This window comes from Piliocolobus tephrosceles, chromosome 5 (genome assembly GCF_002776525.5).
Source record: "Piliocolobus tephrosceles isolate RC106 chromosome 5, ASM277652v3, whole genome shotgun sequence".
Lineage (NCBI taxonomy): Eukaryota > Metazoa > Chordata > Mammalia > Primates > Cercopithecidae > Piliocolobus > Piliocolobus tephrosceles.
Genome location: NC_045438.1, coordinates 161,169,194 through 161,192,216, shown reverse-complemented (window position 1 = coordinate 161,192,216; position 23,023 = coordinate 161,169,194). Strand labels below are relative to the sequence as shown.

General features: G+C 44.2%; 1 protein-coding gene across 6 annotated transcripts in view; it reads left to right on the top strand.

Moving 5' to 3' along the window:
* The window catches only part of RREB1 (ras responsive element binding protein 1), a 198,099-nt gene that overhangs the window by 117,186 nt on the left and 57,890 nt on the right, over window positions 1-23,023 (top strand). For all 6 annotated transcript variants that reach the window (XM_023221157.2, XM_023221154.2, XM_023221155.2 and 3 more), the window contains exons 2-6: window positions 6,796-6,914; window positions 11,310-11,437; window positions 12,072-12,284; window positions 17,618-17,707; window positions 19,455-19,618. In XM_023221157.2, coding sequence (XP_023076925.2) covers window positions 12,114-12,284; window positions 17,618-17,707; window positions 19,455-19,618 — 425 coding nt within the window. In that variant the 5' untranslated portion in view covers window positions 6,796-6,914; window positions 11,310-11,437; window positions 12,072-12,113. The remainder of the gene's footprint in view (window positions 1-6,795; window positions 6,915-11,309; window positions 11,438-12,071; window positions 12,285-17,617; window positions 17,708-19,454; window positions 19,619-23,023) is intronic.

Sequence of the window (23,023 nt, the reverse complement as noted above, 5' to 3'; positions counted from 1 at the left end):
AGTTTGGTAGGCAGGGACCCTGTCTTCCCAGTCAACGTGTGCCTCCCTGCTGAAGTTATGTGTAATGTAGTAATTTAAATGTCCAAGTGATTTTTAAGAGAAGCTGCTTCCTGCATGGAACTATTACTCTGCACTAAGCTGCTCCCTCCTCCACACTTTACAGAATATTGAAGTTTTCCTTTACCTCAGAACAACCGACATTGCTTTTGAAAAGGAGCATCAGTAGCTTGTGTTATTTCTAATAAAATGCTCCAGGTCAAGACCAGCAGAGTATCTGAAACCTAGTCAGAGTAAGGAGCAGACACCCTGGCTGGCCTGTGAGAATGACCTCTGATTTTTCTTCCTCCACTCTCTGGTCCCATTAAGAGATAAACTGTAGTAGACAGTGAGCAATTTCTAAGGCTGTAAGAGGGAACCTCAGGGCTGCGTGTCTCCCCTTGAAGTCATCTCCCTAACTGTTCTCCCGTCACCTGCACCTTGTTGCTCACTCCTCACTGCCCGGGAGCAGCAGAGAGGCGAGGGAGAGTACCCGGGGCCACCAGGAATCCTGGCTGAAGGGCTAAGGTTTGGAGGTGATTCCACAACCCCCTCCAAGGAGCCTTTTGGGAAGTAGCACAGGCTTGGCAACTGCTATTTGCTGGAGAGAAGGCTTTTAGTGTCCAGGGCTGCTTGAAGGCCCAGGCCCATGTGGTTTTGCCAGCCATGCACTGCAGGCTGGCCTTGCCTGTCTGAAGCCTACGTCTGATGTGTTTTTGTTCCTGAGGAAGCCCTGCATAGATTCATTCCTCCCTGTCCCTTATTTATTATTATTTTTTGTTGTGGTAGATAAAGCCAGAGTTAGAAATGGGGATCTTTGTCTCGGATCCAGGGCCTTGGTTTTTGCTCTGGAGGTGTATGATAAGCCAAGCAGCTTCTCCCAAATCTTCACTAAAGGAGGAGTTTCAGGGAGATCCTAGGCTTCTTCATGAGCTGGTTCTCAGGGCTGGATGGAAGCCTCTAGAGAGCTGTTAACTCAGAAACTTACACTGCTGCGCCAGCCCCCAGAGGGTTTCTGACTCAGTAGGTCTGGGGTGGGACTGAGAATTTGCCTTTCCAATAAAGGGCTGGATGCTTCTGCCCTTGGGGTTTGGTGGAGGGTCTGTAGTAGTTAATTTCTCCCTGCGTTATGTTGGTGGATCTTCTCTGCAAGGTCAGCTCATCAGATAGGACTGGACTGTTCAGGATTCAGGCAGAGCCTACCTTGCTTGGCTGCTTCTAGAACACAAGGGTATAGAACGTGAAATGTCCCATCACTTTGCAGAGCAAGCGTAGTGTTTCCAAACTCTTGCCCGCTGCAGCGAACCTTTTAGACTGAGGTGGAAGTCCAGTTTTGCCTCCTGCCAAGGAGAGGAAGGCAGAGGTGAAGGGGGAGGAGAGCACTCCTCCTTCCTGCGTTGACCGGGACGGAAATGGAAAGCCAGGTGCTGAGCATCTGGAAGGGCAGCAGTGATGCAGAGCGAGATTACTAGAAGTCAGAGAATGTGACTAAGGGAACGCACCTGTGCTCTCCAGCCATGGGCCAGGAGTCACACACTTTTCCAGAAGAAATTTAACAGAGGTCGGAAACTGGATTTATGACATTGTTCTGCCACGCAGCAGCTCTAGGATCTTGGAGACAAGTGTTTGTTTCTCAACCGTTGTTTTTATGGCTGTACAGTGGGAACAGTCCTCATGGTGGTTGTTACAAGGATTAAATGAGACAATGCATGTGGCACGTGGTGCTCAAAAATTGTTAGCCATGATTTTGATGGCAGAATTAGAGGTAAGTGTGTCCTGGAATTTGGAACCAAGAGCCAGAGCCATGGGTCAGTGGGAGTCATGTGGAACATGGCCGTGAGGGATGGGGTCAGGAGAGGAGTGCAGGCAGATATTCTGGGGCAAGGAACTGAGCAGAGAGGGTAATCATGGGGACTGGTGTGCAACGGGGCCAGAAGGTAGACCAAGGCCAGAGCATGGAGACCATTGAATGGCAGGTTAAAGAGCCTGATGATTAGTCTTTTTTGTTGTTGTTGTTGTTTTTTGAGATAAGAGTCTTGCCCTGTTGACCAGGCTTGAGTACGGTGGCATCATTCTAGCTCAGTGCAGCTTCAAACTCCTGGGCTCGTGCAATCTTCTGCCTCAGCCTCCCAAGTAGCTGGGACTGCAGGAGGGTGCTACTATACATGCCTAATATTTAAATTTCTGGTAGAGATGTGGTCTCACTTCACTGCCCAAGCTGGTCTCAAACTCCTGGTCTTAAGTGATCTTCCCACTCGGCCTCCCAAAGTGGTGGGATTAGAGGCATGAGCCACTGTGCCTGGCTTGTTGTAGTCTTCAGAGGATGAGAGTATAGAAATGTTCTGGAGCTCAGAAGACACCCAAAGAGGAGGCTGACATATATCTTGGGTCCCAAGTTTGCTGCCCCCCTTCACCTCTGTACTTTTGTCTTGAATGTGGCCTATACCAAGGGATACATCCTCTGCCCACCTCTTTTTTTTTTCCCCTCTATCAGAGATGGGTTTTGTGTTGCCCAGGCTGGTCTTGAACTCCTAACCTGAAATGATTCTCCTGCCTCTCTGTCCCAAAATGCTGGGATTATAGGCGTGAGCCACCATGCCCAGCTCCCCCCAGTCTCTTAGGAGTCCCTTCTCACCCAGGAAGAGAAGATCTCCCGGTGCCCCATGGTGTAGGGGCCTGCTTAGATGCTGAGAGGCGCTGTGTGACACGCTAAGGCTCCTGTCTTACCAAAGCCTGTGCCAGCCACGGGTTGGTGGTGGTGGTGGCGATGGCGGTGGGGGGGTGACTTTCATGGGTTGCCGCCCTATCCAAGGCATAGCCTGGACCCTAAGCCAAGAAACACATCAACTTTCTGGAACTCAAAGCCGTCATCACAGCTGTCTCAGCCTTCAGAGCACATGTGAGGTGGTGAGAAGAGACTGTTTTGCCCTGAGCTTTGCAGGCAGAACAGGCATGGCCCTCATGGAACATTTAGCCTGGTTTGATTCTGTCCCCAGCCTAGCCAAGACTCAGCCCGTCCTTCAAGAGATGCCTTTGCTCTTTGTCAAGCTCCCTCCTGGCTCAGACCATTTTAGTGTCTGAACTGTTAACTCAAACTTTTAGCCTGTCCTGGGTTGGCCTGAACTGGTTAACTAGGCTCTTACACAGCATGCATCAGCCATCCTAAGTATTTGTGGGCGTTGTGGAGGCTCTGCACTGCGCCCCTCCTGGTCAAGTGTTGTCAAACCCACTGTTCTGTCATCTGTGGGAACATTTTTTTCAGGGCCTCAACCATCATCCTAGGCATCTAAACTTATTCCACATTTCCTGGGGGCCTTAGGACAGAGTTTAGATTTCACTTCAAGAACCCTGAGGAGGCTGGGCGCGGTGGCTCATGCCTGTAATCCCAACACTTTGTGAAGCCGAGGTGGTTGGATCACCTTAGGTCAGGAGTTCGAGACCACCCTGGCAAACATGGCGAAACCCTGTCTCTGTTAAAAATACAAAATTAGCTGGGCATGGTGGTGCACACCTGAGATATGAGAATCACTTGAACCCAGGAGGCAGAGGTTGCAGTGAGCCAAGATCACATCACTGCACTCCATCCTGGGTGACAGAATCATACTATCTCAAAAACATGGGGGGGGGGGGGGGGGAACCCTTCAGGTTTTTGCCTAGAATCCCAGCACTTTGGGAGGCTGAGATGGGTGGATCACTTGAGGCCAGGAGTTCAAGACCAGCCTGGGCAACATGGCGAAACCCTAAAAACCCAATTTTAGTCTCAACTAAAAATGCAAAAATTAAAGTTAGCCGGGCGTGGTGGCACACACGCCTGTAATCCCAGCTACCCAGGAGGCTTGAGGCACAAGAATCGCCTGAACCAGGGAGGCAGAGGTTGCAGATTGTGCCACTGCACTGCAGCCTTGGCAACAGAGTGAGACTACATCTCAAAAAAACAGGAAAGAAACCCTCCGATTTTCCAGAAGCTGGGATGCAGCCCTTATCTTTCATCTTTTCATTGCTATCTCCTTAGACCTGGAGACCTGCCCCTTAATCTTCTGTTTCTGGCTTTACATAGCATTGTCCCTTATCTCCCCTGGGGCTTGGGGGCTGGCCTTTCCCTCCCGCAACGAGGGACTTCCGCCCTCTCTTAGTCCTCCTGTCTCCATTGGCTTTGCATAAACCTTGTGGGAGTGCAAATCCAGAAATTCAGCAGCCTCCACCAACAACCAGATCCAGCCTTTCTGTCACATTTCACCTACGGGAGTCATCTTTAGGGTGCTAGTAGTCTTTCTTTTACTTTTTTTTTTTTTTTTCCGTGAGGCACTGTTGGTGGAGCTAAGGGGTATCTCAAAGTTTCTTCTAATAACTCTTTTGTACTTTTCCACTCTTCAAGCTCTGCAACTCCCTCAGGCCTAATAGAACCCAAAACAAACAGCCTAGTGAACTCTGGCTTTATATTGCAAGACATTCTCAATATTCAAATCATTTACACCCAAGGACAAGGGGATGGGTGTTTCAAGGTCAAGACTCTCAGCCTAGCCCTCTTTCTTTAAAACCATCCTCTCCCCCTTGCTATCCTGTGGCTTCCCGGAAGCTACTCGGTGGACCTTTTTTTGAGATGTCTTTTTAAAATGAAGGGAAATAAAATGGAATGAAGGGGAAGTAGCAGGTCTAAATTTTAATGGAAGTCTTAGCTATATGCTAGAAAGTTTTAATTCCAGACGCTTGTTCTGACTCTGAAGTGTGTTTATTGTGTTTATGTGTTTTTTTTGAGATGGATTCTCACTCTGTCCTCCAGGCTGGAGTGCAGAGGCGCAATCTCGGCTCACTGTAACCTCCGCCTCCCGGGTTCAGGTGATTCTTCTGCCTCAGTCTCCCAAGTAGCTGGGATTGCAGGCGTGCGCCATGATGTTCAGCTAATTTTTGTATTTTTAGTAGAGATGGGGTTTTGCCATGTTGGCCAGGCTGGTCATGAACTCCTGACTTCAATGATCCACCTGCCTTAGTCTCCCTAAGTGCTGGGATTATAGACGTGAGCCACCACGCCTGGCCTATTTATTTTTTTAAAATTTTTGTTATATCTTTTTATTTTGAAGTGTGTTTTTATTAATTATGAGTAAACTATGGCTCATGCTATTTATTTGAAGATCTTGGCAGTTTCTAGAAAAAAACCAAAGGGCTATTCCTCTCCAGGCTTTGTTCCCAATAAAATTTGTCATTAATTAAAATATGAAAAAAGAACAATAACTTTGCTTTGGAAAAAAAAAAGGCAGTATTTAATTTCACCTTAGATGGGTGAAGATAGTCCGAAAGGATGTTTGTGCATTTCTGAAAACTCCATGGGCATTTTTAATAAAATGGACTTGATTCATAGTTTACAAGAGGGCAGGTCATATATCACGCAAAACGGATTCTTACCCTGCTGTCCCTGGGTGGGTTTCTAGGGTCCCTGACCCTCCTGGTACTGAATGAAAATGTTGAGTATAGAGTGTGGATTTTTTCATTGGGGTGGGGGGCATAATGTTCCCCTTCTGTGGGACAGGGTCTGCCCTGTGGGTTAGTCCTGAGGTTCATGGTGACAGCTGTGTGGCGCAGATGGGCAGCTTTTCTCTAGAAGCTCCAGAAGGGAAATCAAAGTGAGAAAATATGCCAAGCAGTTGTTTCTCCCCCGGCGTTGTCCGTGTGGGATTTATTTTACCTCTGAGTTTTCTCCCAGTTTTGTGCTCTTCACCTTAGCTGAGGGAGGCTGTGTTGAGAGCAGAGAATGTGGCCACATGCTGTAGCTCAGGGAAATGCTGCATTCCAGTTTTCTCCCAGCACAGGGCTTTGAAGCCCTTGACACCCCAGAGCAGACTTGCTCAAACTTTTGAAGGGCTTGTGTAATTTGAGACGGTTTCTGCGTCTTCCCTACAGAAGGAGAAGGTCTGCATTTGGTCCTATTTGACGTGTGTTAGCAACCCTTTCTTCTCACACCTGCAAGAGGATGTAATCATCTCTCCTCTACTTTAAGGCACTGTTCAGTTGTATATTTCTTACTATTTATTTTTTGAGACAAGGTCTGGCTCTTGCCCAGGCTGGAGTGCAGTGGTGCAATCTCAGCTCACTGCAACCTCTGCCTCCTGGGCTTAAGCCATCCTCCCACCTCAGCTCCAGAGTAGCTGGGACTACAGGCACATGCCACCACACCCAGCTAATGTTTGTGTTTTTTATAGAAACAGGTTTTCACCATGTTGCCCAGGCTGGTCTCGAACTCCTGAGCTAAACGATCTGCCCAGTTTTGGCCTCCCAAAGTGCTGGAATTACAGGCATGAGCCATTGCTAGTTGTATATTTCTTAATTTCTTCGACTGTCTTATTTTTTCCCCCTCTGTTTCTGATAGCACTAGTTGCTGCCTTGCTTTTCTCTTGTTGTTAAACTGGCAGTCTGTAGGTGTCTGCTGTGAACATGCCATTAGGATGCATGAAGCTCCACCTCCACCGGGAGCCAGCGGTCCGAGCCATTCTCACATTATGCTGCTGCCCTTGACATTGCTGAAATGTGACTGGGGGAGAGGGGTGTCCTTGTCTGTTCAAGGCACACTCAGCTCCAAGCTCTTACTTGGATGTTAATGGGACAACTCTGGATGGAATCAGCCTGGCTTCTGGCAGCTGGCTTGTAATTGCAGGCAAGGGATGGGAAATGTTTTCTAGTCCTAATTTGTGACTCCCGGTGATATTGAGCAGAGGACCATTTCTGGTCTTAATCCTCTTTTAACATCATCTTTTCTTGTTTTTGTAGGTTGCTCCGAATGTGTGCTCCAGGAGTGGTGGCTCTGAGGTGTGACCCTGCCCACCTTTGGGCCCAGCCAGGTTCAGCCCCCCAGTAAGGAGGGCAGCTTGATAACACAAAGAAAACAGGTTAGTGAAATGGTTTTGACTCTCAGTGAGTCACAATAACGTTGAACGTTGAGTCTTCCCATGCCCTCCCCTCCTACCCTCCCCACTTCCCTTTTAATTGTCGTCCCCCTTTCCAGGTCCTCCTGAGGCTTTGGTGCAAAATCATGTTGAAATTGTAACTAGGCCAGGCACGGTGGCTGACACCTATAATTCCAGCACTTTAGGAGGCTGAGGCGGGCAGATCACTTGAGGCCAGGCATTTGAGACCAGCCTGGCCAACATGGTGAAACCCCATCTCTATTAAAAATACAAAAATGTAGCCAGGCGTGGTGGCGCGTGCCTGAAATCCCAGCTACTCAGGAGGCTGAGGCACGAGAATCACTTGAACCTGGGAGGCAGAGGTTGTGGTGAGCTGAGATAGTGCCACTGTACTACAACCTGGTCAATAGAGTGAGACTGTCTCACAAAAAAAAAAAAAGGAAAGAAATTGTAACTATTAACTTGTTAGTTCTTGATCTGATGGGGCTGAAATGTGGAATGAGAAAGGGTGCCAAGGGTTTGTCTCAGGAAGCAACACTTTGTACATCTATTTTTTTTTCTTTTCTTTTCTCTCCCTCCCTCCCCTCCAAATCCAGACCATGTGTGTTAAAAACTGGAACACCAGGTTCATCTGCTTGGTAATGTTGATCATATCTATGACTTGGGAACTTCATCTGGCTTCCCAGTGCTTTCTGATTCCAGTTGGAAGAGATTATATTAGAATATGACCGGTGATATTTATTTTTAAGAGACAGGGTCTCACTCTGTCACCTAGGCTGGAATGCAATGGTGTGATCATCGCTCACTACAGCTTTGAACTCCTGGGCTCCTGTGATCTTCCCACTTGGCCTCCCAAGTATCTGGGACTGTATGACACATGCTGCCACACCCGGCTTCTCTTCTCCCCTCTTCCCCCTGCCCCCTTCCTCTTCTCTTCTCTTCTCTTCTCTTCTCTTCTTTCTTCTTTCTGTCTTTCTGTCTTTCTTTCTGTCTTCCTTTCTTTCTTTCTTGTCTTTCTTGATGGAGTCCTGCTGTGTCACCCAGGCTGGACTGTAATGGGACTATCTCAACTCAACTGCAACCTCTGCCTCCTGGGTTCAAGCGATTCTCCTATCTCAGCCTCCTGAGTAGCTGGGATTACAGGCATGTGCCACTACACCCGGCTAATTTTTGTAGTTTTAGTAGAGACGGGGTTTTGCCATGTTAGCCAGGCTCCTGACCTTAGGTGATCTGCCCACCCTGGCCTCCCAAAGTGCTGGGATTACAGGTGTGAGCCACAGTGCCCGCCCCTGGCTGATTTTTATTTTGTATAGATGGGGTCTTGCAGTGTTTCCTAGGCTTGTCTCAAATTCCTGGGCTCAAGCCATCCTCCCACCTCAGCCTTCCAAAGTGCTGGGATTACAGGTGTGAGCCACCACACCTGGCCTTATTTTATAATAATATCATATATTAATACTGGGGTGATGTCAGAGAGAAGAAAGGTTACAGAGGAAAGAATGAAAAGTCTAGGATTGTAAATATCCAGAAAGAAAAAAATGCTTCGTGAATAGACCATAAAAATGTTAGAAATGATCTTTTATTCCCTGAGATTGAGTATCAGAGGGTTTAGGTTGGTTAGTTTGGGCTATTATTCGAAAATTGTCCAGGATGTGGTTATAGGGTAGATAGGACCAACTAATACTGGCCAGCTTGCTCTGGTTAGATGATCATGTAGAAGAGCCCACATGTTATGGTGGGTTTTTTCTAACAGAGAACAATGAGCTCCATTGTGCCGTGCACCATCTTTTTCCCCTTCTGCCCTGCTCTGTGGTCCTCAAGGAAGAACTCAAATAGAAGACATAAGAACAAACTGAAGTACAATCTTGTCACAGCCCAAGGGGCTGGTTGTTGGTTGCTTCTGGAACAAATTCTCAGGGATGAGGCCAATGACTCTTTTCTTTTTTTCAAACAGTGTAGCTGGGAGTTTCATTTTATTAATTATGCTTTCAGATTAGAGATAAGAGTCTCTATTTTTTTAATTGCTATTTACTTAAAATAGGAAAAGGAAGTAAATGTAAGTGATCTCGGTGTCATCAGTGGGTAGTGTCATACTTTATCCCCAAGGAAAAAATACATTTAGCAAATATCTTCCTGCCCAGACAAAATGGGAACAACAAGGCTTTTCTCCTTTTCACGTGGGATAAGCTTTTGCAATTTTCAGCCCTTACGTTGATTAACTATACTGACTGTTGCTAGGCTTTCTGTATTTAAGACACTTAGGTAGTTTGCAAGAATGTATCTTTGATAACATGACTGAAAATAATTCTTAGTGGCAATTTGGCTCTGTTTAGTGAATATATTTTTGTCAGTTTACTTATTATTTCCCTCCTCTCCAGTTTCTTCCCTTATTCAATGATATAATTATAATTTTTTTTAATAACTTACAATTTTACATTTAGTCTTAAAGGTGTTTAACCTGTTCCCAGACTTGAGCAAACTCTACCATATTTTTCTTTTCTTTGTCTACACAGACACAGACACACACACACATAGATTTTGTTGTTGTTTGTTTGTTTTTGCTTTTAAAATTTGAGATGGGGTCTTGCTGTTTTGCCTAGGCTGGACTTGAACTCCTGGGCTCAAGCAATCCTTCCGCCTCAGCCTCTGAAGTAGCTAGGAGTAGCCCTCTTTTCTAAATGTAGTAATATGACAAAAGCAAGATCATCCTCAAAACTCATGGTATAAATTGGTGGAAAGTTTATAACAATTACAGGAAAGATAGATTTCTAGTTATGTTATAATTTTCTGTACATTAAAATTATGAGGGAGATATATGTATTTAAAAGGAGGTGAATTCAGTATTGAAGGTATCCATTTATGAATCACGTACGTAATTACGTGATTGATTACAAAAACTCTAGGGAACTGATGACTCTCTTTTTAGTAGTCCATTAAGAAAAAAGTATGTGCACACACTTGTGTGCACTTTGTGTCTACGTTTTTTTCCCTGTAGAGAAATTGCCCAAAGTAAACCTTCAAAGACAGTTAAAAACAGGAAGTTTGAAGCACAGTTCTTCTTCTTTTTTTTTTTTTTTTTTTAATTTTTAAAAATCATCTGTAGAGATAGGGTCTTGCTATGTTGCCTAGGCTGGTCTCGAACTCCTGGGCTCGAGTGATCCTCCTACCTTGGCCTCCCGAAGTGCCCAGATTACAGTTGTGAGCAACTGTGTCCGGCCTGAAGCACAATTCTTCGTAAATTTAAGGGATCTGCTAGCATGGGGAAAGGTCATGGAAAGATGAGAGTGTAGATTTTTTTTGGCTGTAGCTTTCCTCTCTTTATGGAGGAAGATGTGGGCAAAGAGGCTGGATCCATAGTCTCAAATTGTATGTTTCTGCAGTTAGTCCTTTTACCTACCAGTTGGAAAACTATTTGATTCACATCTTCAAAATGTCTGTTAACAAGGAAGGCACATCTTGTCTCTTTACAAGACAAATACTTTCCCTAAGATTCCCTTTTGCCCTTTTGGTAAGAATTTAGGCTGGCACCGCATGTTTATAACTGCTCTGGGTGGTACCATTTCTCATATGCTAGGTCATATCCCCTAAAGTTGGAGGAGGAAGCCATGAAAAATCATATTCTTTCTTGTGTTGTTCCTGCACATTCTCTTTATAGCTGAGATGATGAGCTTGATCTTCAGCTGCTGTTGTGGACTTACATAATTTATTAGCACACATTGTGAGATAATAGGATATTAATATCCTAATACCTTATGGTAGGGCTTCAGCTATAGAATATCCTCCTAGATAAAATGAGGGAAGCAGTAGACTTCATACCTACTGACCGGACCTGTAGCCATAATAGTTCTAGTTGCAAGGAACACACATGGCCTGAAGAAGTAAATTGTGACACAGCCATGGGCCATAGTTTTCCCTTTGATCATTCTTTTCATGTCACCAGGTTTCTTTTAGGTCTGTCCCGAGAGGGTCTAAACTCAGCCTTTAGTGAATGCCTGAACTGTTGTGTCTTTGGTTACTTTTAGGTAAAGGCATGACATGGGTCAAGTGGAGCCTGAGCTTTCTTGCAAAGGACTGAGGCACAGTGTGAAAGAAAATGTGATGTATGGATATAAATATGAGCTTCAGAAAGTGAAATTTTACTGCAGAGTCCTTTTGGCTGTTGGGAGTGTGCATAACAGGCAGTACTGTAGGGGTTAAGATAAGGTTGAGAAACAGCTACAGAATGTGGTTTTGGAAGAAAGAAAGGCAGACATTGCCTCTCATTTGTACTCCTTGCAGTGTTGTGAATATAGTGGTCTAAGATTATAGCAAATCAATGATTTCAGTTTTTTCTTCACTAAGTGAAAAGATGCTCACTTTGGACCTTTGCTTCCCTTCCAGTGTCAGCGAGCACTACCTCTCAAGAGAAGAAGAAAAGAGGCCAACACAGACTCATTTTCTACTCCATGTGAATGATAGCTACAGCAGGGGGAAGTTTCATAGTCTATCAGTTGGGTCAGAAAATGGAGGTAATCAGCAGTGTGGTGTGGTGGGGGGGGTTCTTCTTTCCATTTTCTAGGGTATGTTATCTGCTTTATATATATTTTTTTAAGAAACAGGCTTTTATATGTCATTTTGAAATTTGTTTGTAACTCTGATAGCGTTGGCTTCTCAAATCTCTTATAAAATTCAGGCTCCCCATCAAAATCACTGTATTGCAGCAGTGGAGTTAAATGAAACCTGATGTTTCTCATCACTAGTTTTAGGTCTAGAACATTTATGTAGTAGTAAATGAGTCTAGGTCCTTAGGAGGGTGCTGGCAGGGTGGCAGCTTTCTGGGCTTTGTAATTGTTAGCTTGGCCTTTCCCACTTCTGCCTAACCCAGATTAGGAAAGGTAAAGACACCTGCCTCTCATGAGTTTGAGTCCTGTTGGTAGTGCACACTCAGAAAGGAAGCGAGGTTACTTAGTCCTTGGTGTGGCGAGACTTGGTTTAGATGAAAGCTTCCATCATTCTGGGAATGAATGTGGCCTTTAACTGGAGAAAGACAGTGTTGGATGTTTTTGACCTGAGCTACAATTAGAGTAGCCATGGCCAGTGCCCCCTGGCAGTGACAGAGGCCTAAACTTCCCCATGATCACATCAGCAATTTCCAATTTTCAGTTTTATGGCAGAGGCTTCTTAGAAGCTTAAACCCCTGTCCCAATGACGTCAAGTTCGCCCGTTGGCTTGGAAGGTTCAGACCTGTCTTCCATCAACACCATGATGTCGGCGGTCATGAGTGTAGGGAAGGTCACAGAGAATGGCGGGAGCCCCCAGGGCATCAAGTCCCCCTCGAAGCCTCCAGGACCCAATCGGATTGGCAGAAGGAACCAGGTAAGTGTTCACACCTGGTGGTGACCTCTGGTGGGTTCAATCCATGAGAACATTGGGAGATGTTTCCCAGTTTCCTATGATAAAACCTTGGAAGGATATGGAATAAAACGGACATACCCAGAGGCCTTGATCATTTTTCAAGAGCAAAATTTTCATGACTTATGTTAGTTTCCTTTCGTGGAGAAAGTTTTCTTTGCTGTGGTATCGATGTTGGTGGAAGTGCCCTTATTTTTGGCCCCACCATTGTATTTTAACACAAGCTTTCTTCACATGATGGCCATGGCAGGGAATGTGACTGATTTCTGTACTGTGATGTGGTTTGTTTCCTCATTCACACAGCTGGCTATTTTTAAGTGTCTTCAGATTAGATAGCAAATAAGTACTGCCTGTGCTGGGGCTGCTGTTTAGCTTGCTATCCTTGAAAAAGCACAGAATTTGGCTTCGGATAATTCCACTTAAGATGCTGTTTAGTCATCTTGAATTTTCACTGGGCCTCAGATCAGGAGAACACGGTAAAGTAAATAGGTGGACTTGAGAAGGGTTAATGCTGTTATGAAAGTTAATGTCTTCTCTACTGGGAAATAAAATGAATTTTCAATGTACAAATGGGACATTTCCTTGAAAAGGTGTTGCTATCTTGGCAACATATTGTTGAACAGAGGGTAGGTGGAGGAAGGAGTCAGAGAATGAATACTTCTCATTTCCTCTCTGGATCCGTGTAATACGAATTGACTTCCTTGTGTTTAAGTTTGGTTTAACTGATTTAATGAGGCTATACTAAATCCTTGGAGAGAAGGAAGTCTTGCATTTGTCTAGGAACCAGAGATGGATGAGAAAGCAAACCTGCTGGGCTTTTGTGAACTAATTTTCTTTTTTATAAATAATCCTACTGTGGCTGTCCTTATACAGCATTCTCTGAGTATTAATATGATGGTTTTCTATAAATTCTTAGAAGTAGAGCCTTAATTAAAGCTTTTGATACAACTTTCCCTACAAGAAAAGTTGTACCAGCCCCAACACCTGTCAGCAGTGTGGGGGAGGATGCGTTTCTCCACACCTTGCTGAAGGATGGGGACCTGGCAGAGTTCAGTGGTGTTTTAGCGTTGGAACATTGATTCCTTTCTCTCTTTTTTTTTCCTTTTCTCCTCGTGCCTCTCTTCCTATGGGTGCCTGAGAAAATACTCAGCCTGTATGACTGTGGCCTGAGTCGAGAAGGAGCGCTAGCTCTCAGAAGAAAAGGTTTATTTCCACTCTCATGTGACTGTCCATCTCTCCATCTCTCCATCCATCAACCCATTGGACAATATGTACCCAGTTCCTGTATCCAGCTAGCTACTGTACCAGGTGCCAGGCATTTGGGGAAGAATAAGACAGACAAGGTTGTCGTCCTCATCCTTCTGCTCTACCAGGAACAAGTGAAGTAATAGGAAGAGCTTTTCCTCAAATAGCTCCAAGTTGTCCCAAGTCCAGCCTCCAGATCAGAGACCGTGGTTAGGGCCCTGGAGGATGCCTACAGCACCCCCCATGTTTGCATGCTAACTAGAGGCTGCCTCTTCAGGTGTGAGGAGGCAGCTGTGCAGGTGGGGCAGGGCCGCCTTTCACCCCCCTCCCTTCTTCTCTAGGGATCTGGTATCCTGAGTTTGCTTTTGAAACGGAGGTTCTGGCTAGAGGTAGCCTGGTAAATATAGTTCTTAATCCAAAAAACAAAAGTCAGTGGGGAGAGAGTATGGGGAAGAAGGAAGCAGGCTCCTTACCTGTGGACTAGACCAGGGAGGGCTGAGAGAGGGAGCCCAGGGAAAGTCCCATCGATGTGAGCCTAGAGTTCCAGGAGAGATTAGCCACAGCCGGATGCTGACATGGGTGCCAGATTGTTTCATTATGGAATGGTTAGTTATCACATTAGCTGCTAATTTTATCTTTCAACTCAGGAGGTGTGCTCCTTCCACCAGCATGACTGCAATAACTGGATTCAAAATTCTCCGTTAGGGTGCTGGGTGTGGTGTCATGTCTCTAATCCCTGCTACTTGGGAGGCGGAGGTGGGAAGATTGCCTGAGCCCAGGGGTTCAAGACCAGCCTGGGCAATATTATGAGACCCCCATGTCTTATAAAAAACAAAAACAAAATTCTCCAGGAGGGCCTCTCTTCCAGTATCACAGTGCTTTCTTTTCTTGGAGGTTCATTTTATTATTATTACTATTATTATTTTTATTTTTTTTTAAATAGAGACAGAATCTCTATTTCTCACCAGAGCATGGTTGATTCCTAGTTTCATAAACTATACAGCTAATGTGTGTAAGCTGCCTTAATTACTGTGATATCTGGCTTTGCTTTTTTTTTTTTTTAATTATAAAAAACTTTTTGTAGAGACAAGGTTTCACTATGTTGCCCAGGCTGGTCTCAAACTCCTGGGCTCGAGCGATCCTCCCACCTTAGCCTCCCAAAGTGCTGGGATTACAGGTGTGAGCCACCATGCTTGACCTGGTTAGTTTTAAAAGATTACATCTAGGTCTGTAGACCTCCTCCTCCCAGATAACTTGGATTTTGTGGACCTGTATGATGGCTGGCAGCACAGCGCTGCCAGCCTCAGAGGTTGGGGTGTCAGTTCATGAGTCACCCCAGAGTCAACACAAGTCAGCCCCAGCAGCCACACGGTGTGCCTGCTGTCTATTGCAAGGTGAATGCAAGAGGATTTTTAAAAAACATTTGTCTCCCCATGGCTGGTCACTTGAAGGCCTTTAAAAAAATTTTTTAAAAAGTATTTACATCCTATTAGTGACTTTTAAAATTTTATATATATAAAACTGCCTATCTACTAATTTGACACAACACAGTACCCCGGAGATGGAACTTATCCCCAACTTTTGGCCTGGCTGTGAGATATCCCTCCTTGGTAAATCTTATTTTGTTGCTGTTGCTTTCGTTTCTCCCCACACCTCTGCCCCCATGGGGGTCCTTGGCCAGCTCTACTCCGACTGCAGTTGTAGAACTAGGCTGAGAAAGTGTGACACCCCTCCCCCCATTATATCTCAGAAAGAACTAGAAGTATGATAAATGAGTAAGAACGGGAATTTTTTTTCCCACTGTCTCTAGGATGTTCATGTTTTGTAGAATCCATATTTTTAACTCCTTTTGAGAGTGAGAAAATGTGGAGCATACCTAATTCTCAGACCCAATTCCATAGATTAGAAAAAAGTTTTGGCCAGGCACGGTGGCTGATGCCTGTAATCCCAGCACTTGGGGAAACTGAGGCAGGTGGATCACCTGAGGTTGGGAGTTCAAGACCAGCCCAGCCAACGTGGCAAAACCCTGTCTCTACTAAAAATATAAAAATTAGCCGAGCGTGGTAGCACACACCTGTAGTCCCAGCTACTTGGGAGGTTGAGGCAGGAGAATCGCTTGAACCCAGAAGGCAGAGGTTGCAGTGAGCCACGATCGTGCCACTGCACTCTGCCCCGGGCAACAGAGTGAGACTCCATTTAAAAAAAAAAAAATAAGTTCCTATTGCTCAGAATGAGACTTGTTTGTCTTTGAAGAGGAGTGAGAGAGAAGGTGGCTGTGAGCTAGCCATCATCATGCCTTCATTCCACCTGTCTGGTTTATGGCGCCATTTGTTTTTGTAGTCTTCAGGGTGACTTTTATTTTCATCATCTCTCATAAGCAACCACAAGAGTGTTTCCTTTCTGTGCCTTGGGGTTAATCCTTCTCTTGGCCAGACTTTTATATAGCATAGTGGTTTAGGGCATGGACTGTGGAGCAGCTGACCTGGGTTTTAATGCTGTGCCTACCACTTGATAGTTCTCTGACTTGGGGCAGGTTACTTGCCTCTGTGTGCCCCAGTTTCCTCATCCAGAAAATGGGATCTGTAATAATACTTGTCTGTTAGTGGTTGTGAAAAAACCCTGATGGTTCTGTATAGTTTAGCACATGGTAAGTGCTCGATAATTGGTGTTATTTGCAAGGAGCAGAAACTCATTCAAATGAATGCAAGTAAAAAGAGGTCTGTTGAAAGATGCCCGAGGATAGGAAATGACCCAGAGCCTAGACAGAGCATCCAGCCCTAGGGACAGTGCCCTCCATCCCATTGGGTTGGCACTGACATCTTCCACACTGCTTTCTCCTGACTTGAGCTTGCCCAGGTGCAAGCCTCCTTGGGTTCAGCTCTACCTCTCCATGAACTTTCAGTTCAAGTGCTCATAATCACCCAACTGAGTAACTTAGCCATCCTCAAACCTGGGCACATGTCACCATCATCTGGGAAGCTTGTGAGACAAACAGATTTCTGGGGTTCTACTCCCCCAACCCCAGTCCGCCAATGACTCTGATGTGGCATGTCCAGAATCTGGTTAAATGCATAGAAAAAGCCCCCCAGGTGATTCTGCTGATCTTCAGAAATGTCTTGAGCATCACAACTCCAAATTACTGGGAGAGGCATCCAAGCCTAGGTCCAGTTAGTTTTGGGTATGTAGACAGGAACCTGTGGTGCTTAGGGACTGTGAGGGTGAGGAGGCAATGATACACACAGCCTAGAACTCTGCATGAATTATTTGGAAAGACGATCTGTAGCATAGTGTCAGTGAACAACATTGGCTTTTTCTTAAAAAGGCAAAGCATACTGCTTGACCTGTGCATTCTGAGGGAACATAAAAGGAGCCCCCTCACCAAGTAGTGAACTGGTTCTTTTGTCACCTTCTGTGGAAGTCTTCAATTTGGGTTGGCATTCCTATCAAAGTTGTCGTGATGAGGACAGCAATTTTCTGTGTGATGTTTTTGTTGATTATTTATAAGCAACATTAAGCAGATGCTAGCAGTGGGCAGAGGAATCACAGCATGCCCACTGGGTGCACAGCTAGGCACTGAGGGCTTCCCTCTTGGTAAAGTGGGCTCTTCTGATGAGAACCGTATTATCTCTCATGTGTTCTTGGAGACCTTGAAACCTGTTGGAAAATAGCCCAGGTTGGACTTGGGGAGAAATGTATTCCTTTCTAGCTCTTCGTGAGTCAGTACTTAATTTTTCACCATCACGGATGATGAAGTGGTGTCTGTGTAATTAGAATGCTAGTGTTTACTGAGTACTTCCTATGATCCCAGCACTGTTCTAGTGCTTGGTATGTGTTACTTTAACCGGCATCGCAGCATGGTGTGGTACTGTTTTTCCCATCTTTCAAATGAGGAAACTGAGGCAGACAGGGCCGTGACTTGCACAAGCTCATACCTGGGCAGGTTCTGGAGCCCATGCTCTCAGCTACATAGACACAAGTGCTTATTACAGAAAGAAAAGGCACTCATTGACTGTGATTTGAAATTTATCTTCCCTTTTAATCTTTCTTTTTAGGAAACGAAAGAGGAGAAGTCTTCCTATAACTGCCCCCTGTGTGAGAAGATTTGCACTACCCAGCACCAGCTGACTATGCACATTCGCCAGGTAGACTTCCACTGTTCTTTTTAGTCAAGTGCAGTAGTGAGAAGAGGGGAAAGTAGAACAAGGAGTTAACCACTCACTGTGGGCAGTCAGTTGAGATAACTCACGACCTACGGACCAGCCTATTTTTGATCTAAATTATTCTTCTTAAACAGAGGGCAGGGTAATTGGATTTTAATGAATGAGTTGTAGCTGTGCCTAATTTAAATTTAGTATTTTAAATAATTTTGGGAGGTGGTTATGAAACGACTTGTGTATGTGCATATTCCTGTGACAAAGTCTTAGGTCAACGCAGAATTCCCTTTTGGCTGGGTGCAGTGGCCCACGCCTGTAATCACGACATTTTGGGAGGCCAAGATGGTGGATCACTTGAGGTCGGGAGTTTGAGACCAGCTTGGCCAACATGGTCCAGACCAACCTGACCAACCTGTCTCTACCAAAAATGCAAAAATTAGCTGGGCATGGTGGCACACACCCATAATCCCAGTTACTTGGGAGGCTGAGGCAGGAGAATCACTTGAACCCGGGAGCAGAGGTTGCAGTGACCCAAGATTGCGCCACTGCACTCCACCCTGGGTGACAGACCAGGACTCTGTCTCAAAATAAATAAATACATAAAATAAAATAAAATAGAATCACCTTTTTTTTTTTTTTTTTTGGTGAGACAGAGTCTTGCTCTGTCACCGAGGCTGGAGTGCAGTGGCACGATCTCAGCTCACTGCAACCTCTGCCTCCTGGGTTCAAATGATTCTCCTGCCTTAGCTTCCCAAGTAGCTGGGATTACAGGCGCCCGCCACCACGCCCAACCAATTTTTAAAAATTTTTAGTAGAGATGTGGTTTCACCACATTGGCCAGGCTGGTCTCAAACTCCTGACCTCATGATCCACCTGCCTCGGCCTCCCAAAGTGCTGGGATTATAGGCGTGAGCCACAGCGCCCGGCCTAAAATCCCCTTTTAAATTTGAACAAACATTGAGTTAAAGGACCTTTCGTTGTATGTTGCTTGTCGATATGAACCAAATCCCTTACAACATAATGAGATCATAGCTGCGACCCTGTTCCTTAGTATAAATGTACATCACATAGAAGGAAATCTACTCAGCTTGGGGTCTTTTTTTGCTTTTCTCCTTTATTCTAAGATTTATCCTCCTCCTCCTGCTATGGCCAATTCATGACAAAATATTGATGAGTGTAGAACAGTGAAGGATTGATGACCTAGTATAATCATGACATAGTACTGAATAACATCAGGTCACTAAAGTAACTGGGGTTTGAATAGAAATGTTCCTTTTTACCGTCTTTCAGAGGCCGAGACTCTGCCATGTGCAGGTTTCAGTTCTCTTTCTCTGATGGCAGGCCTGAGTCATCAAATCTGAAGAAGGGACATCGACTCTTTTAATGGGAGGACATATTTCCTTCACTTTTGAGAGTCCTTCGGCTCATAGGAGTTAATATATGTGGTCAGTGAATCTGTATGTGATTCAAAGAAAGACCTGGGAAGGCTCTTCTAAGCCTTTCAGTAAAAATAGTCTTCAAAACAATGTGGGAATGGAGGAAGATCATACAAAATACTTATTTGCCTGTTTTCCTGATACATTGTAGCCCTTCAAGAAGATATTTAAAATGAAAGAGAAACACATAGCCAAGAAAGTTGATTGGTTTTTTGATAAAGCTCTGGATCTGCATTTCCTAAGAGCTGAGCTTTTGATGCACTTTCGTAAGTAACCGCTGTGATCATTGCTTTCTGCAGCACAACACAGACACTGGAGGAGCCGACCACTCATGCAGCATCTGCGGGAAGTCACTGAGCTCGGCCAGCTCCCTCGATCGCCACATGCTGGTGCACTCTGGCGAGAGGCCTTACAAGTGCACTGTGTGTGGCCAATCATTTACCACCAATGGGAACATGCACAGGTGGGTGAGGGTGCCCTTTGCTTGGGGGTTTGGCCGGTACCTGGAGGTTGTCAGGCAGGACAGTGGCCTCTGAGCCTTCAGAAGACTTGCCTAAAGATACAGAGAGTTCTGGAACTGTGTCCGTTGTATGGAAAAACCAGAGATGCACACTATCTCTGGGGTATTAGAGGTGTCGGATCATGGGAAACAGAAGTACCTTGGCAAGGTCTGTGGCCCTTCAGAGTTCTTCAGGATAAAACACAGTCATTTCCCCTCTGCCAGTTGGAGTTGGTTTGGGTGCTAGAAGTGGGCAGATTATCCCATGTAAAAGAAGAGCCCTCTGGGCCGGGCGCGGTGGCTCAAGCCTGTAATCCCAGCACTTTGGGAGGCCGAGACAGGCGGATCACGAGGTCAGGAGATTAAGACCATCCTGGCTAACACGGTGAAACCCCATCTCTACTAAAAACTACAAAAAACTAGCCGGGCGAGGTGGCGGCGCCTGTAGTCCCAGCTACCCGGGAGGCTGAGGCAGGAGAATGGCATAAACCTGGGAGGCGGAGCTTGCAGTGAGCTGAGATCCGGCCACTGCACTCCAGCCTGGGCGACAGAGTGAGACTCCGTCTCAAAAAAAAAAAAAAAAAAAAAGAAGAGCCCTCCAAGAGTAGCATCCATGCAACCCTGCCATTTAAAAAATATTTGCATATGCCTACCAGTTTCCTCACAGACCTTTTCGTTGCAAAAATCACACAGTCTGGGACCTTTTAATAAATAGTTAAGTGGCTTGGTCCTGGAGCTTCAGGATAAGATAGGATAAAATTAAGAAAAAGAAAATCTGATAAACGTCAGGACATTACTTCCTGAGAGAGAAAGATGCTTACTCAGGTGGGAGACAGTAGAGTGGTGGACATATTAAAATTGGGGTGAACCTATGGAAAATAGTTTATAGGCTGATCATACATGTTTTGAGGGATTTACTTTTCCATATTCCTGTCCAGTCCTTATTCTGCTTTCTTTTAAAAAAGTTGAGTCGCATTTGTTACATGTTTATTTCAAAAGAAAGCTTTGTATAATTACTACAAAATTGATATGCTAGTTATATTTGGTTATATAAACACTAAAATGAGATGGACCAGTTTATTATACGTACACATGGGACATACTGATACAGCAGTTAAGTTTCTTGATTTGGGAACTAGGCACCTGAATTCGGGTCTCAGCTGCTACTTGTAAATTTCCTATCCTCAAACAAGTTACTTAACTTCTTTGTACTCCAGTTTCTCATCTTTAAAAAAAGATTTTTTTTGTTTTATTATTTTCTTTCATGCTATTTTGACCCCCAAAAATGAGACTTTTTATCGTATCTACTTCATTGGATAAGGATGAGGATTAGGTGATAATTAGTTTAGCATACAGTTCCTGGCACAAACTAAGCACTCAATGTTATTTATTATTATTCGCATATGTATATCTCAGTCTGAACCCTTAGAAGTGAGGTGTAGTATGACTTCGTGAAAAGTAGGAATATTTTAAGAATTTACAAAGTGTTTTGCTTTTTTGTTTTCTCATAAATTTCAGTCCTGATGGGTTATTTATTCTCTTTGCCCCTCCTCTCTTGGGAGTGTTTTCGGGTATAAAGGAATTGAATAGTGTCACTATTTTACAAAACAATATTTTGCATTTTAGCTTTTTATTTTTTTTACCACCGTGTTGGCCTGTTGGTATCATTTATTTTTGCTTTGCGTTTAGGTCTGCTCATTTTACACCCCACACGCCCAAAAAGTCCTTTGTTCTTTACGTATTTGCTCTTCTCAGAATCTGGTCCTAGAGGTATTGCCTGTTCCCCTCTTGGGGATTCCTTCACTTTTTCCTACTGAGCCCCTGCTCAGTGGAACTCCCCGTGGGCCAGCTCCAAGTTGGCAGGGGCAGTGGGCACATTAATGAAGAGGACCTCCTAGTGGCGTTTTGGCCCTAACCACTGACCGCTGTGATCCTCCATGAGACATCTCTTGATAGTAGGCCCAATCACTCCTGATTCAGAAAATTTCCATTTTGAGACATGATTGAAATAAACACAGCTCTAAAAGACATAGTTATTGTCTTCTACAATAACCTGTGTGGCAGTGTGTTTTACAAATAAATAATCATTGCTGAAGCTATGGTCCTCTGGGTGTCATATCTGTATTACATGAATACATATCTGTATTCACTTTTCATTTTTTTTTTTTTTTTTTACATCTTACAGTATAATTCATACATCATACGTTATACCATGTAAAGCGTGTACTTCAGTGGGCTTCAGATTCTTTTTTATTGTTAAATAATAGTTCATTGTAGAACTATGATACCACATTTTAGTTATCCCTTCATCAGTTGATGGACATTTAGGTTGTTTCAACTTTTTGGTTATTATGAACAAAGCTGCTGTTGACATTGTTGTACAACATTTGTTGTGGGCCTATGTTTTTGTTTTTCTTGGTAGACACTTAGGAATGGAATTGCTGGGTCGTATGGTAAATCCATGTTTAAGTCGAGGAATTGCTAAACTGTTGTTAAAAGTTCCAATTTGGGGGTATTGCCATTATAACAATACTAACTCGATCCATGAACTTGGGATGTTTTCCCATTTGTTAAGTCTTCTTGAATTTCTTTCAACGTCTTATAGTTTTCAGAGTACAAGTTAAATTTATTTATATTGGTTAAATTTATTTCTAAGTATTTTATTATTTTTGGTATTACTATAAGTAGTTTTCTAATTTAATTTTTCAATTGTTCATGTCTAGTGTATTGATACACAGTTAAAATTTGTGTACTGATTTTGTTCCCTCCAGCCTTAGTGACCTAATTTATTCATTCTAGTAGTTACTTAGTGGATTCCTTAGGTTATTCTATATCATGTCTGTATTCATTTTCTCGCCTACTTGCCCTGGCTACAACCTGCAAAACAATGTCAAATAGAAGTAAAGAGAATGAACATTCTTTTCTTGTTTGTCATCTTAAGGAGAAGGCATTCAGTCTTTCCCCATTAAATATGATATTAGTTGTAGGTTTTTAAAATAAATGTTCCTTACCAGTTTGAGAAAGTTTCTTTTCCTAGTTTTTTGAGCGTTTTTATCGTGAAAAAGTATTGGATTGTGTCAGATGATTTTTTTTTTTTTTGCATCTATACTTGGGTTGTTTTTGTCCTTTATTCTTTTGTTGTTCGTTTGTTTTTTTGAGATAGAGTCTCGTTCTGTCACCCAGGTCAGAGTGCAGTGGTGTGATCTTGGCTCATTGCAACCTGTAGCTCTCAGGTTCAAGCGATTCTCCTGCCTCAGCCTCCCGGGTAGTTGGGACTACAGGCGTGCACCACTACGCCTGGCTAATTTTTGTATATTTAGTAGAGATGGGGGTTTCACCATGTCAGCCAGTCTGGTCGTGAACTCCCGA